The sequence below is a fragment of the Coregonus clupeaformis genome, unplaced genomic scaffold (assembly GCF_020615455.1).
Source record: "Coregonus clupeaformis isolate EN_2021a unplaced genomic scaffold, ASM2061545v1 scaf0487, whole genome shotgun sequence".
Lineage (NCBI taxonomy): Eukaryota > Metazoa > Chordata > Actinopteri > Salmoniformes > Salmonidae > Coregonus > Coregonus clupeaformis.
The window spans coordinates 25,879-40,799 of record NW_025533942.1 but is presented as its reverse complement, the minus strand read 5'-3'; the positions used below and the strand labels follow the sequence as shown (position 1 = coordinate 40,799).

General features: G+C 44.3%; 1 protein-coding gene across 4 annotated transcripts in view; it reads right to left on the bottom strand.

Moving 5' to 3' along the window:
• Positions 1-14,921, bottom strand: part of hexa (hexosaminidase A (alpha polypeptide)) — an 85,695-nt gene that overhangs the window by 46,471 nt on the left and 24,303 nt on the right. For all 4 annotated transcript variants that reach the window (XM_041836738.2, XM_041836737.2, XM_041836740.2 and 1 more), the window contains exons 9-10: positions 13,222-13,308; positions 9,860-9,932 (exon numbers count right to left, since the gene is read on the bottom strand). In XM_041836738.2, coding sequence (XP_041692672.2) covers positions 9,860-9,932; positions 13,222-13,308 — 160 coding nt within the window. The remainder of the gene's footprint in view (positions 1-9,859; positions 9,933-13,221; positions 13,309-14,921) is intronic.

Below are 14,921 nucleotides of genomic sequence, written 5' to 3'. Positions count from 1 at the left end.
AGCTGTGTAGTGCTAGGGCAAAAAACTAAAAGGTGCACCCAGGTGGGAGTTTGGGAAACCCTGCTCTCGCCCATCAGGGGAAACAGCCTACTGACTGCACCATCTGTCTAGTAACAGACCAAGGAGCAGAGAACCCTAGTTGAGATCTACTTCTACTCATTCTAGCCCATCAGGGGAAACAGCCTAGAGAACCCGGCCTAGAGAACCCGGCCTAGAGAACCTGGCCTAGAGAACCCGGCCTAGAGAACCCGGCCTAGAGAACCCGGCCTAGAGAAACCGGCCTAGAGAACCCTAGTCTAATCATATGTAATTAGACCTGGTAAGTGTCTGGGTGTTTACATTAGGGTGATCCAGGTAAAGACCATATGATCTGGGTGTTTACATTAGGGCGATCCAGGTAAAGACCATATGATCTGGGTGTTTACATTAGGGCGATCCAGGTAAAGACCATATGATCTGGGTGTTTACATTAGGGCGATCCAGGTAAAGACTATATGATCTGGGTGTTTACATTAGGGTGATCCAGGTAAAGACCATATGATCTGGGTGTTTACATTAGGGTGATCCAGTTAAAGACCATATGATCTGGGTGTTTACATTAGGGTGATCCAGGTAAAGACCATATGATCTGGGTGTTTACATTAGGGTGATCCAGGTAAAGACCATATGATCTGGGTGTTTATATTAGGGTGATCCAGGTAAAGACCATATGATCTGGGTGTTTACATTAGGGTGATACAGGTAAAGACCATATGATCTGGGTGTTTACATTAGGGTGATCCAGGTAAAGACCATATGATCTGGGTGTTTACATTAGGATGATACAGGTAAAGACCATATGATCTGGGTGTTTACATTAGGGTGATCCAGGTAAAGACCATATGATCTGGGTGTTTACATTAGGGTGATCCAGGTAAAGACCATATGATCTGGGTGTTTACATTAGGGTGATCCAGGTAAAGACCATATGATCTGGGTGTTTACATTAGGGCGATCCAGGTAAAGACCATATGATCTGGGTGTTTACATTAGGGCGATACAGGTAAAGACCATATGATCTGGGTGTTTACATTAGGGCGATACAGGTAAAGACCATATGATCTGGGTGTTTACATTAGGGCGATCCAGGTAAAGACCATATGATCTGGGTGTTTACATTAGGGGGATCCAGGTAAAGACCATATGATCTGGGTGTTTACATTAGGGCGATCCAGGTAAAGACCATATGATCTGGGTGTTTACATTAGGGCGATCCAGGTAAAGACCATATGATCTGGGTGTTTACATTAGGGCGATCCAGGTAAAGACCATATGATCTGGGTGTTTACATTAGGGCGATCCAGGTAAAGACCATATGATCTGGGTGTTTACATTAGGGCGATCCAGGTAAAGACCATATGATCTGGGTGTTTACATTAGGGCGATCCAGGTAAAGACCATATGATCTGGGTGTTTACATTAGGGCGATCCAGGTAAAGACCATATGATCTGGGTGTTTACATTAGGGCGATCCAGGTAAAGACCATATGATCTGGGTGTTTACATTAGGGCGATCCAGGTAAAGACCATATGATCTGGGTGTTTCATTAGGGCGATCCAGGTAAAGACCATATGATCTGGGTGTTTACATTAGGGCGATCCAGGTAAAGACCATATGATCTGGGTGTTTACATTAGGCGATCCAGGTAAAGACCATATGATCTGGGTGTTTACATTAGGGCGATCCAGGTAAAGACCATATGATCTGGGTGTTTACATTAGGGCGATCCAGGTAAAGACCATATGATCTGGGTGTTTACATTAGGGCTGATCCAGGTAAAGACCATATGATCTGGGTGTTTACATTAGGGCGATCCAGGTAAAGACCATATGATCTGGGTGTTTACATTAGGGCGATCCAGGTAAAGACCATATGATCTGGGTGTTTACATTAGGCGATCCAGGTAAAGACCATATGATCTGGGTGTTTACATTAGGGTGATCCAGGTAAAGACCATATGATCTGGGTGTTTACATTAGGGTGATCCAGGTAAAGACCATATGATCTGGGTGTTTACATTAGGGTGATCCAGGTAAAGACCATATGATCTGGGTGTTTACATTAGGGTGATCCAGGTAAAGACCATATGATCTGGGTGTTTACATTAGGGTGATACAGGTAAAGACCATATGATCTGGGTGTTTACATTAGGGTGATCCAGGTAAAGACCATATGATCTGGGTGTTTACATTAGGGTGATCCAGGTAAAGACCATATGATCTGGGTGTTTACATTAGGGTGATCCAGGTAAAGACCATATGATCTGGGTGTTTACATTAGGGTGATACAGGTAAAGACCATATGATCTGGGTGTTTACATTAGGGTGATCCAGGTAAAGACCATATGATCTGGGTGTTTACATTAGGGTGATCCAGGTAAAGACCATATGATCTGGGTGTTTACATTAGGGTGATCCAGGTAAAGACCATATGATCTGGGTGTTTACATTAGGGTGATCCAGGTAAAGACCATATGATCTGGGTGTTTACATTAGGGTGATCCAGGTAAAGACCATATGATCTGGGTGTTTACATTAGGGTGATCCAGGTAAAGACCATATGATCTGGGTGTTTACATTAGGGTGATCCAGGTAAAGACCATATGATCTGGGTGTTTACATTAGGGTGATCCAGGTAAAGACCATATGATCTGGGTGTTTACATTAGGGGTGATCCAGGTAAAGACCATATGATCTGGGTGTTTACATTAGGGTGATCCAGGTAAAGACCATATGATCTGGGTGTTTACATTAGGGTGATCCAGGTAAAGACCATATGATCTGGGTGTTTACATTAGGGTGATCCAGGTAAAGACCATATGATCTGGGTGTTTACATTAGGGTGATCCAGGTAAAGACCATATGATCTGGGTGTTTACATTAGGGTGATCCAGGTAAAGACCATATGATCTGGGTGTTTACATTAGGGTGATCCAGGTAAAGACCATATGATCTGGGTGTTTACATTAGGGTGATCCAGGTAAAGACCATATGATCTGGGTGTTTACATTAGGGTGATCCAGGTAAAGACCATATGATCTGGGTGTTTACATTAGGGTGATCCAGGTAAAGACCATATGATCTGGGTGTTTACATTAGGGTGATCCAGGTAAAGACCATATGATCTGGGTGTTTACATTAGGGTGATCCAGGTAAAGACCATATGATCTGGGTGTTTACATTAGGGTGATCCAGGTAAAGACCATATGATCTGGGGTGTTTACATTAGGGCGATCCAGGTAAAGACCATATGATCTGGGTGTTTACATTAGGGCGATCCAGGTAAAGACCATATGATCTGGGTGTTTACATTAGGGCGATCCAGGTAAAGACCATATGATCTGGGTGTTTACATTAGGGCGATCCAGGTAAAGACCATATGATCTGGGTGTTTACATTAGGGCGATCCAGGTAAAGACCATATGATCTGGGTGTTTACATTAGGGTGATCCAGGTAAAGACCATATGATCTGGGTGTTTACATTAGGGGCGATCCAGGTAAAGACCATATGATCTGGGTGTTTACATTAGGGCGATCCAGGTAAAGACCATATGATCTGGGTGTTTACATTAGGGTGATCCAGGTAAAGACCATATGATCTGGGTGTTTACATTAGGGCGATCCAGGTAAAGACCATATGATCTGGGTGTTTACATTAGGGCGATCCAGGTAAAGACCATATGATCTGGGTGTTTACATTAGGGCGATCCAGGTAAAGACCATATGATCTGGGTGTTTACATTAGGGCGATCCAGGTAAAGACCATATGATCTGGGTGTTTACATTAGGGCGATCCAGGTAAAGACCATATGATCTGGGTGTTTACATTAGGGCGATCCAGGTAAAGACCATATGATCTGGGTGTTTACATTAGGGTGATCCAGGTAAAGACCATATGATCTGGGTGTTTACATTAGGGTGATCCAGGTAAAGACCATATGATCTGGGTGTTTACATTAGGGTGATCCAGGTAAAGACCATATGATCTGGGTGTTTACATTAGGGTGATCCAGGTAAAGACCATATGATCTGGGTGTTTACATTAGGGTGATCCAGGTAAAGACCATATGATCTGGGTGTTTACATTAGGGTGATCCAGGTAAAGACCATATGATCTGGGTGTTTACATTAGGGTGATCCAGGTAAAGACCATATGATCTGGGTGTTTACATTAGGGTGATCCAGGTAAAGACCATATGATCTGGGTGTTTACATTAGGGCGATCCAGGTAAAGACCATATGATCTGGGTGTTTACATTAGGGTGATCCAGGTAAAGACCATATGATCTGGGTGTTTACATTAGGGCGATCCAGGTAAAGACCATATGATCTGGGTGTTTACATTAGGGCGATCCAGGTAAAGACCATATGATCTGGGTGTTTACATTAGGGTGATCCAGGTAAAGACCATATGATCTGGGTGTTTACATTAGGGTGATCCAGGTAAAGACCATATGATCTGGGTGTTTACATTAGGGTGATCCAGGTAAAGACCATATGATCTGGGTGTTTACATTAGGGTGATCCAGGTAAAGACCATATGATCTGGGTGTTTACATTAGGGTGATCCAGGTAAAGACCATATGATCTGGGTGTTTTCATTAGGGTGATCCAGGTAAAGACCATATGATCTGGGTGTTTACATTAGGGTGATCCAGGTAAAGACCATATGATCTGGGTGTTTACATTAGGGTGATCCAGGTAAAGACCATATGATCTGGGTGTTTACATTAGGGTGATCCAGGTAAAGACCATATGATCTGGGTGTTTACATTAGGGTGATCCAGGTAAAGACCATATGATCTGGGTGTTTACATTAGGGCGATCCAGGTAAAGACCATATGATCTGGGTGTTTACATTAGGGCGATCCAGGTAAAGACCATATGATCTGGGTGTTTACATTAGGGCGATCCAGGTAAAGACCATATGATCTGGGTGTTTACATTAGGCGCGATCCAGGTAAAGACCATATGATCTGGGTGTTTACATTAGGGCGATCCAGGTAAAGACCATATGATCTGGGTGTTTACATTAGGGCGATCCAGGTAAAGACCATATGATCTGGGTGTTTACATTAGGGTCGATCCAGGTAAAGACCATATGATCTGGGTGTTTACATTAGGGCGATCCAGGTAAAGACCATATGATCTGGGTGTTTACATTAGGGCGATCCAGGTAAAGACCATATGATCTGGGTGTTTACATTAGGGCGATCCAGGTAAAGACCATATGATCTGGGTGTTTACATTAGGGTGATCCAGGTAAAGACCATATGATCTGGGTGTTTACATTAGGGCGATCCAGGTAAAGACCATATGATCTGGGTGTTTACATTAGGGCGATCCAGGTAAAGACCATATGATCTGGGTGTTTACATTAGGGCGATCCAGGTAAAGACCATATGATCTGGGTGTTTACATTAGGGTGATCCAGGTAAAGACCATATGATCTGGGTGTTTACATTAGGGTGATCCAGGTAAAGACCATATGATCTGGGTGTTTACATTAGGGCGATCCAGGTAAAGACCATATGATCTGGGTGTTTACATTAGGGTGATCCAGGTAAAGACCATATGATCTGGGTGTTTACATTAGGGCGATCCAGGTAAAGACCATATGATCTGGGTGTTTACATTAGGGTGATCCAGGTAAAGACCATATGATCTGGGTGTTTACATTAGGGCGATCCAGGTAAAGACCATATGATCTGGGTGTTTACATTAGGGCGATCCAGGTAAAGACCATATGATCTGGGTGTTTACATTAGGGTGATCCAGGTAAAGACCATATGATCTGGGTGTTTACATTAGGGTGATCCAGGTAAAGACCATATGATCTGGGTGTTTACATTAGGGTGATCCAGGTAAAGACCATATGATCTGGGTGTTTACATTAGGGTGATCCAGGTAAAGACCATATGATCTGGGTGTTTACATTAGGGCGATCCAGGTAAAGACCATATGATCTGGGTGTTTACATTAGGGGCGATCCAGGTAAAGACCATATGATCTGGGTGTTTACATTAGGGTGATCCAGGTAAAGACCATATGATCTGGGTGTTTACATTAGGGTGATCCAGGTAAAGACCATATGATCTGGGTGTTTACATTAGGGTGATCCAGGTAAAGACCATATGACCTGGGTGTTTATATTAGGGTGATCCAGGTAAAGACCATATGACCTGGGTGTTTCCATTAGGGCGATCCAGGTAAAGACCATATGACCTGGGTGTTTCCATTAGGGCGATCCAGGTAAAGACCATATGATCAGGGTGTTTACATTAGGGCGATCCAGGTAAAGACCATATGATCTGGGTGTTTACATTAGGGCGATCCAGGTAAAGACCATATGATCTGGGTGTTTACATTAGGGCGATCCAGGTAAAGACCATATGATCTGGGTGTTTACATTAGGGCGATCCAGGTAAAGACCATATGATCTGGGTGTTTACATTAGGGCGATCCAGGTAAAGACCATATGATCTGGGTGTTTACATTAGGGCGATCCAGGTAAAGACCATATGATCTGGGTGTTTACATTAGGGCGATCCAGGTAAAGACCATATGATCTGGGTGTTTACATTAGGGCGATCCAGGTAAAGACCATATGATCTGGGTGTTTACATTAGGCGATCCAGGTAAAGACCATATGATCTGGGTGTTTACATTAGGGCGATCCAGGTAAAGACCATATGATCTGGGTGTTTACATTAGGGTGATCCAGGTAAAGACCATATGATCTGGGTGTTTACATTAGGGTGATCCAGGTAAAGACCATATGATCTGGGTGTTTACATTAGGGCGATCCAGGTAAAGACCATATGATCTGGGTGTTTACATTAGGGCGATCCAGGTAAAGACCATATGATCTGGGTGTTTACATTAGGGCGATCCAGGTAAAGACCATATGATCTGGGTGTTTACATTAGGGGCGATCCAGGTAAAGACCATATGATCTGGGTGTTTACATTAGGGCGATCCAGGTAAAGACCATATGATCTGGGTGTTTACATTAGGGCGATCCAGGTAAAGACCATATGATCTGGGTGTTTACATTAGGGCGATCCAGGTAAAGACCATATGATCTGGGTGTTTACATTAGGGCGATCCAGGTAAAGACCATATGATCTGGGTGTTTACATTAGGGCGATCCAGGTAAAGACCATATGATCTGGGTGTTTACATTAGGGCGATCCAGGTAAAGACCATATGATCTGGGTGTTTACATTAGGGCGATCCAGGTAAAGACCATATGATCTGGGTGTTTACATTAGGGCGATCCAGGTAAAGACCATATGATCTGGGTGTTTACATTAGGGCGATCCAGGTAAAGACCATATGATCTGGGTGTTTACATTAGGGCGATCCAGGTAAAGACCATATGATCTGGGTGTTTACATTAGGGCGATCCAGGTAAAGACCATATGATCTGGGTGTTTACATTAGGGCGATCCAGGTAAAGACCATATGATCTGGGTGTTTACATTAGGGCGATCCAGGTAAAGACCATATGATCTGGGTGTTTACATTAGGGCGATCCAGGTAAAGACCATATGATCTGGGTGTTTACATTAGGGCGATCCAGGTAAAGACCATATGATCTGGGTGTTTACATTAGGGCGATCCAGGTAAAGACCATATGATCTGGGTGTTTACATTAGGGCGATCCAGGTAAAGACCATATGATCTGGGTGTTTACATTAGGGCGATCCAGGTAAAGACCATATGATCTGGGTGTTTACATTAGGGCGATCCAGGTAAAGACCATATGATCTGGGTGTTTACATTAGGCCGCGATCCAGGTAAAGACCATATGATCTGGGTGTTTACATTAGGGTGATCCAGGTAAAGACCATATGATCTGGGTGTTTACATTAGGGCGATCCAGGTAAAGACCATATGATCTGGGTGTTTACATTAGGGTGATCCAGGTAAAGACCATATGATCTGGGTGTTTACATTAGGGCGATCCAGGTAAAGACCATATGATCTGGGTGTTTACATTAGGGCGATCCAGGTAAAGACCATATGATCTGGGTGTTTACATTAGGGCGATCCAGGTAAAGACCATATGATCTGGGTGTTTACATTAGGGTGATCCAGGTAAAGACCATATGATCTGGGTGTTTACATTAGGGCGATCCAGGTAAAGACCATATGATCTGGGTGTTTACATTAGGGTGATCCAGGTAAAGACCATATGATCTGGGTGTTTACATTAGGCGATCCAGGTAAAGACCATATGATCTGGGTGTTTACATTAGGGTGATCCAGGTAAAGACCATATGATCTGGGTGTTTACATTAGGGGTGATCCAGGTAAAGACCATATGATCTGGGTGTTTACATTAGGGTGATCCAGGTAAAGACCATATGATCTGGGTGTTTACATTAGGCGATCCAGGTAAAGACCATATGATCTGGGTGTTTACATTAGGGGCGATCCAGGTAAAGACCATATGATCTGGGTGTTTACATTAGGGCGATCCAGGTAAAGACCATATGATCTGGGTGTTTACATTAGGGCGATCCAGGTAAAGACCATATGATCTGGGTGTTTACATTAGGGCGATCAGGTAAAGACCATATGATCTGGGTGTTTACATTAGGGCGATCCAGGTAAAGACCATATGATCTGGGTGTTTACATTAGGGCGATCCAGGTAAAGACCATATGATCTGGGTGTTTACATTAGGGCGATCCAGGTAAAGACCATATGATCTGGGTGTTTACATTAGGGCGATCCAGGTAAAGACCATATGATCTGGGTGTTTACATTAGGGCGATCCAGGTAAAGACCATATGATCTGGGTGTTTACATTAGGGTCGATCCAGGTAAAGACCATATGATCTGGGTGTTTACATTAGGGCGATCCAGGTAAAGACCATATGATCTGGGTGTTTACATTAGGGCGATCCAGGTAAAGACCGTATGATCTGGGTGTTTACATTAGGGCGATCCAGGTAAAGACCATATGATCTGGGTGTTTACATTAGGGTGATCCAGGTAAAGACCATATGATCTGGGTGTTTACATTAGGGTGATCCAGGTAAAGACCATATGATCTGGGTGTTTACATTAGGGCGATCCAGGTAAAGACCATATGATCTGGGTGTTTACATTAGGGCGATCCAGGTAAAGACCATATGATCTGGGTGTTTACATTAGGCGATCCAGGTAAAGACCATATGACCTGGGTGTTTACATTAGGGCGATCCAGGTAAAGACCATATGATCTGGGTGTTTACATTAGGGCGATCCAGGTAAAGACCATATGATCTGGGTGTTTACATTAGGGCGATCCAGGTAAAGACCATATGATCTGGGTGTTTACATTAGGGCGATCCAGGTAAAGACCATATGATCTGGGTGTTTACATTAGGGCGATCCAGGTAAAGACCATATGATCTGGGTGTTCACATTAGGGTGATCCAGGTAAAGACCATATGATCTGGGTGTTCACATTAGGGCGATACAGGTAAAGACCATATGATCTGGGTGTTCACATTAGGGCGATCCAGGTAAAGACCATATGATCTGGGTGTTCACATTAGGGCAATCCAGGTAAAGACCATATGATCTGGGTGTTTACATTAGGGTGATCCAGGTAAAGACCATATGATCTGGGTGTTTACATTAGGGTGATCCAGGTAAAGACCATATGATCTGGGTTTTTACATTAGGGTGATCCAGGTAAAGACCATATGATCTGGGTGTTTACATTAGGGCTGATCCAGGTAAAGACCATATGATCTGGGTGTTTACATTAGGGTGATCCAGGTAAAGACCATATGATCTGGGTGTTTACATTATACTTACTTTTTCATGGTAGTCAAACACGTCCTGCCAGACTATGGCTGTCTTCTTGAGTCCCTTAGTAATGTTCACCATGCTGGAAGATCCAAACACACAGACCTCCATAGCATCAGTAACATACCAGGTCCAACAGTCCAGAGCAGCTCATCACTACGGCCTACTATCATTTCATTATCTTGGAAATAAATGGTGTCAATTGTTCCCGTGTATTTCTGTCTGTCTTGTTGCTCTGTCTGTCAGTCTGTCTGTCTTGTTGCTCTGTCTGTCAGTCTGTCTGTCTGTCTTGTTGCTCTGTCTGTCTGTCTGTCTGTCTGTCTTGTTGCTCTGTCTGTCTGTCTGTCTGTCTGTCTGTCTGTCTGTCTGTCTTCTTGTTGCTCTGTCTGTGTGTCTGTCTTGTTGCTCTGTCTGTCTGTCTGTCTTGTTGCTCTGTCAGTCTGTCTGTCAGTCTGTCTTGTTGCTCTGTATGTCTGTCTGTCTGTCTTGTTGCTCTGTCTATCTGTCTGTCTTGTTGCTCTGTCTGTCTGTCTGTCTGTCTGTCTGTCTGTCTATCCTGTTGCTCTGTCTGTCAGTCTGTCTGTCTTGTTGCTCTGTCTGTCTGTCTGTCTATCCTGTTGCTCTGTCTGTCAGTCTGTCTGTCTTGTTGCTCTGTCTGTCAGTCTGTCTGTCTTGTTGCTCTGTCTGTCTGTCTGTCTGTCTGTATGTCTGTCTGTCTGTCTTGTTGCTCTGTCTGTCAGTCTGTCTGTCTTGTTGCTCTGTCTGTCAGTCTGTCTGTCTTGTTGCCCTGTCTGTCAGTCTGTCTGTCTTGTTGCTCTGTCTGTCAGTCTGTCTGTCTTGTTGCTCTGTCTGTCAGTCTGTCTGTCTGTCTTGTTGCTCTGTCTGTCAGTCTGTCTGTCTGTCTTGTTGCTCTGTCTGTCTGTCTGTCTGTCTGTCTGTCTTGTTGCTCTGTCTGTCAGTCTGTCTGTCTGTCTGTCTGTCTGTCTTGTTGCTCTGTCTGTGTGTCTGTCTTGTTGCTCTGTCTGTCTGTCTTGTTGCTCTGTCAGTCTGTCTGTCAGTCTGTCTTGTTGCTCTGTATGTCTGTCTGTCTGTCTTGTTGCTCTGTCTATCTGTCTGTCTTGTTGCTCTGTCTGTCTGTCTGTCTTGTTGCTCTGTATGTCTGTCTGTCTGTCTTGTTGCTCTGTCTATCTGTCTGTCTTGTTGCTCTGTCTATATGTCTGTCTTGTTGCTCTGTCTGTCTGTCTGTCTGTCTGTCTTGTTGCTCTGTCTGTCAGTCTGTCTGTCTTGTTGCTCTGTCTGTCAGTCTGTCTGTCTTGTTGCTCTGTCTGTCTGTCTGTCTGTCTGTCTGTCTGTCTGTCTGTCTGTCTTGTTGCTCTGTCTGTCAGTCTGTCTGTCTTGTTGCTCTGTCTGTCTGTCTGTCTGTCTGTCTGTCTTGTTGCTCTGTCTGTCAGTCTGTCTGTCTTGTTGCTCTGTCTGTCAGTCTGTCTGTCTTGTTGCTCTGTCTGTCAGTCTGTCTGTCTTGTTGCTCTGTCTGTCAGTCTGTCTGTCTTGTTGCTCTGTCTGTCAGTCTGTCTGTCTTGTTGCTCTGTCTGTCTGTCTGTCTGTCTTGTTGCTCTGTCTGTCAGTCTGTCTGTCTGTCTGTCTGTCTTGTTGCTCTGTCTGTGTGTCTGTCTTGTTGCTCTGTCTGTCTGTCTGTCTTGTTGCTCTGTCTGTCTGTCTGTCAGTCTGTCTGTCTTGTTGCTCTGTCTGTCTGTCTGTCTGTATGTCTGTCTGTATGTCTGTCTGTCTGTCTTGTTGCTCTGTCTATCTGTCTGTCTTGTTGCTCTGTCTGTCTGTCTGTCAGTCTGTCTTGTTGCTCTGTATGTCTGTCTGTCTGTCTTGTTGCTCTGTCTATCTGTCTGTCTTGTTGCTCTGTCTGTCTGTCTGTCTTGTCTACTCTGTCTGTCTGTCTGTCTGTCTGTCCTGTTGCTCTGTCTGTCAGTCTGTCTGTCTTGTTGCTCTGTCTGTCAGTCTGTCTGTCTTGTTGCTCTGTCTGTCAGTCTGTCTGTCTTGTTGCTCTGTCTGTCAGTCTGTCTGTCTTGTTGCTCTGTCTGTCAGTCTGTCTGTCTTATTGCTCTGTCTGTCAGTCTGTCTGTCTTGTTGCTCTGTCTGTCTGTCTGTCTGTCTTGTTGCTCTGTCTGTCAGTCTGTCTGTCTGTCTGTCTGTCTTGTTGCTCTGTCTGTGTGTCTGTCTTGTTGCTCTGTCTGTCTGTCTGTCTTGTTGCTCTGTCAGTCTGTCTGTCAGTCTGTCTGTCTTGTTGCTCTGTCTGTCTGTCTGTCTGTATGTCTGTCTGTATGTCTGTCTGTCTGTCTTGTTGCTCTGTCTATCTGTCTGTCTTGTTGCTCTGTCTGTCTGTCTGTCAGTCTGTCTTGTTGCTCTGTATGTCTGTCTGTCTGTCTTGTTGCTCTGTCTATCTGTCTGTCTTGTTGCTCTGTCTATCTGTCTGTCTTGTTGCTCTGTCTGTCTGTCTGTCTGTCTATCCTGTTGCTCTGTCTGTCAGTCTGTCTGTCTTGTTGCTCTGTCTGTCAGTCTGTCTGTCTTGTTGCTCTGTCTGTCAGTCTGTCTGTCTTGTTGCTCTGTCTGTCAGTCTGTCTGTCTTGTTGCTCTGTCTGTCAGTCTGTCTGTCTTGTTGCTCTGTCTGTCAGTCTGTCTGTCTTGTTGCTCTGTCTGTCAGTCTGTCTGTCTTATTGCTCTGTCTGTCAGTCTGTCTTGTTGCTCTGTCTGTCTGTCTGTCTTGTTGCTCTGTCTGTCTGTCTGTCTTGTTGCTCTGTCTATCTGTCTGTCTTGTTGCTCTGTCTGTCTGTCTGTCTTGTTGCTCTGTCTGTCTGTCTGTCTGTCTTGTTGCTCTGTCTGTCAGTCTGTCTGTCTGTCTTGTTGCTCTGTCTGTCTGTCTTGTTGCTCTGTCTGTCAGTCTGTCTGTCTGTCTTGTTGCTCTGTCTGTCTGTCTGTCTTGTTGCTCTGTCTGTCTGTCTTGTTGCTCTGTCTGTCTGTCTTGTTGCTCTGTCTGTCTGTCTGTCTTGTTGCTCTGTCTGTCTGTCTTGTTGTTCTGTCTGTCTGTCTGTCTTGTTGCTCTGTCTGTCTGTCTTGTTGCTCTGTCTGTCTGTCTGTCTGTCTGTCTGTCTGTCTTGTTGCTCTGTCTGTCTGTCTGTCTGTCTTGTTGCTCTGTCTGTCTGTCTGTCTGTCTTGTTGCTCTATCTGTCTGTCTTGTTGCTCTATCTATCTGTCTGTCTGTCTGTCTGTCTGTCTGTCTGTCTGTCTGTCTGTCTGTCTGTCTGGTTGCTCTGTCTGTCACCAAACAGGTCTCCATTTTTGTATTTGTTTTGTCCACTAACTTTTCCATGTAGTACGATTCCAGTTTGGTGTAGTCAGTTCCGAACCCCATCTTCAGCATGAAGCCTCGGACATCAGGGTTGGACTTCCTGTGAGAAACAACACATTTACAATCTGATAATTCTAGGGTCAAGTACTGGGGTGTATTTATTCTGCCGATTCTGTTGCAAACGGAACTAAAACGAGAGTTTCTATTGGACAAATTCAGGTAAGTCCCTCCCTGTTTCGTTCTGTTTGCTTCCGTTTTCACAAAACCGTTTCGCAACAGACACGGCATAATGAATACACCCCTGGAAATGTGTGCAAGATAAAGTACAATAGATCTGACGGTTATGTATTCAATACGTCACTTATTACAGGGACATACACCTAGAAAACCAAACCCCCCCCCACCCTCCTTTTGCCCTCAGAACAGCCTCAATTCGTCAGGGCATGGACTCTACAAGGTGTCGAAAGCGTTCCACAGGGATGCTGGCCCATGTTGACTCCAATGCGTCCCAGTTGTGTCAAGTTGGCTGGATGTCCTTTGGGTGGTGGACCATTCTTGATACACACGGGAAACTGTTAAGCGTGAAAAACCCAGCAGCGTTGCAGTTCTTGACACACTCAAACCGGTGCGCCTGGCACCTACTACCATACCCCGTTCAAAGGCACTTAAATCTTTTGTCTTTCTGAATGGCACACATACACAATCCATGTCTCAATCCTCATTCCCATATTGTTATTTACATTGTTATTTATTTTGCTCATTTGCACCCCAGTATCTCTATTTGCACGTCATCTTCTGCACATCTATCATTTTCTATTGTGTTATTGACTGTACATTTTGTTTACCCCATATGTAACTCTGTGTTGTTGTTTTTATCGCACTGCTTTGCTTTATCTTGGCCAGGTCGCAGTTGTAAATGAGAACTTGTTCTCAACTGGCTTACCTGGTTAAATAAAGGTTAAATAAAATAAATTAATAAATTGTCTCAAGGCTTAAAAAATCCTTCTTTAACCCATCTCCTCCCCTTCATCTGATTGAAGTGGATTTAACAAGTGACATCAATAAGGGATCATAACTTTAACCTGGATTCACCTGGTCAGTCTGTCCTGAAAGAGCAGGTGTTCTTAAGCGCCAGAACCCACTCTACACACACATGTACATTGTGATATTGTTGTATGGTGGTATAATATATTTTGTATTGTAGATATGTAGTGGTGTAATAATGTTATATGATGTACTGTTTTATCTTCTGTTTTATATGTAATTTAAGTGCCTTAATGTGTTTGGACCCCAGGAAGAGTAGCTGCTGCCTTGGCAGGAACTAATGAGGATCCATAATAAACCCCAGGAAGAGTAGCTGCTGCCTTGGCAGGAACTAATGGGGATCCATAATAAACCCCAGGAAGAGTAGCTGCTGCCTTGACAGGAACTAATGGGGATCCATAATAAACCCCAGGAAGAGCAGCTGCTGCCTTGGCAGGAACTAATGGGGATCCATAATAAACCCCCAGGAAGAGTAGCTGCTGCCTTGGCAGGAACTAATGGGGATCCATAATAAACCCCAGGAAGAGTAGCTGCTGCCTTGACAGGAACTAATGGGGATCCATAATAAACCCCAGGGAAGAGTAGCTGATGCCTTGGCAGGAACTAATGGGGATCCATAATAAACCCCAGGAAGAGTAGCTGCTGCCTTGGCAGGAACTAATGGGGATC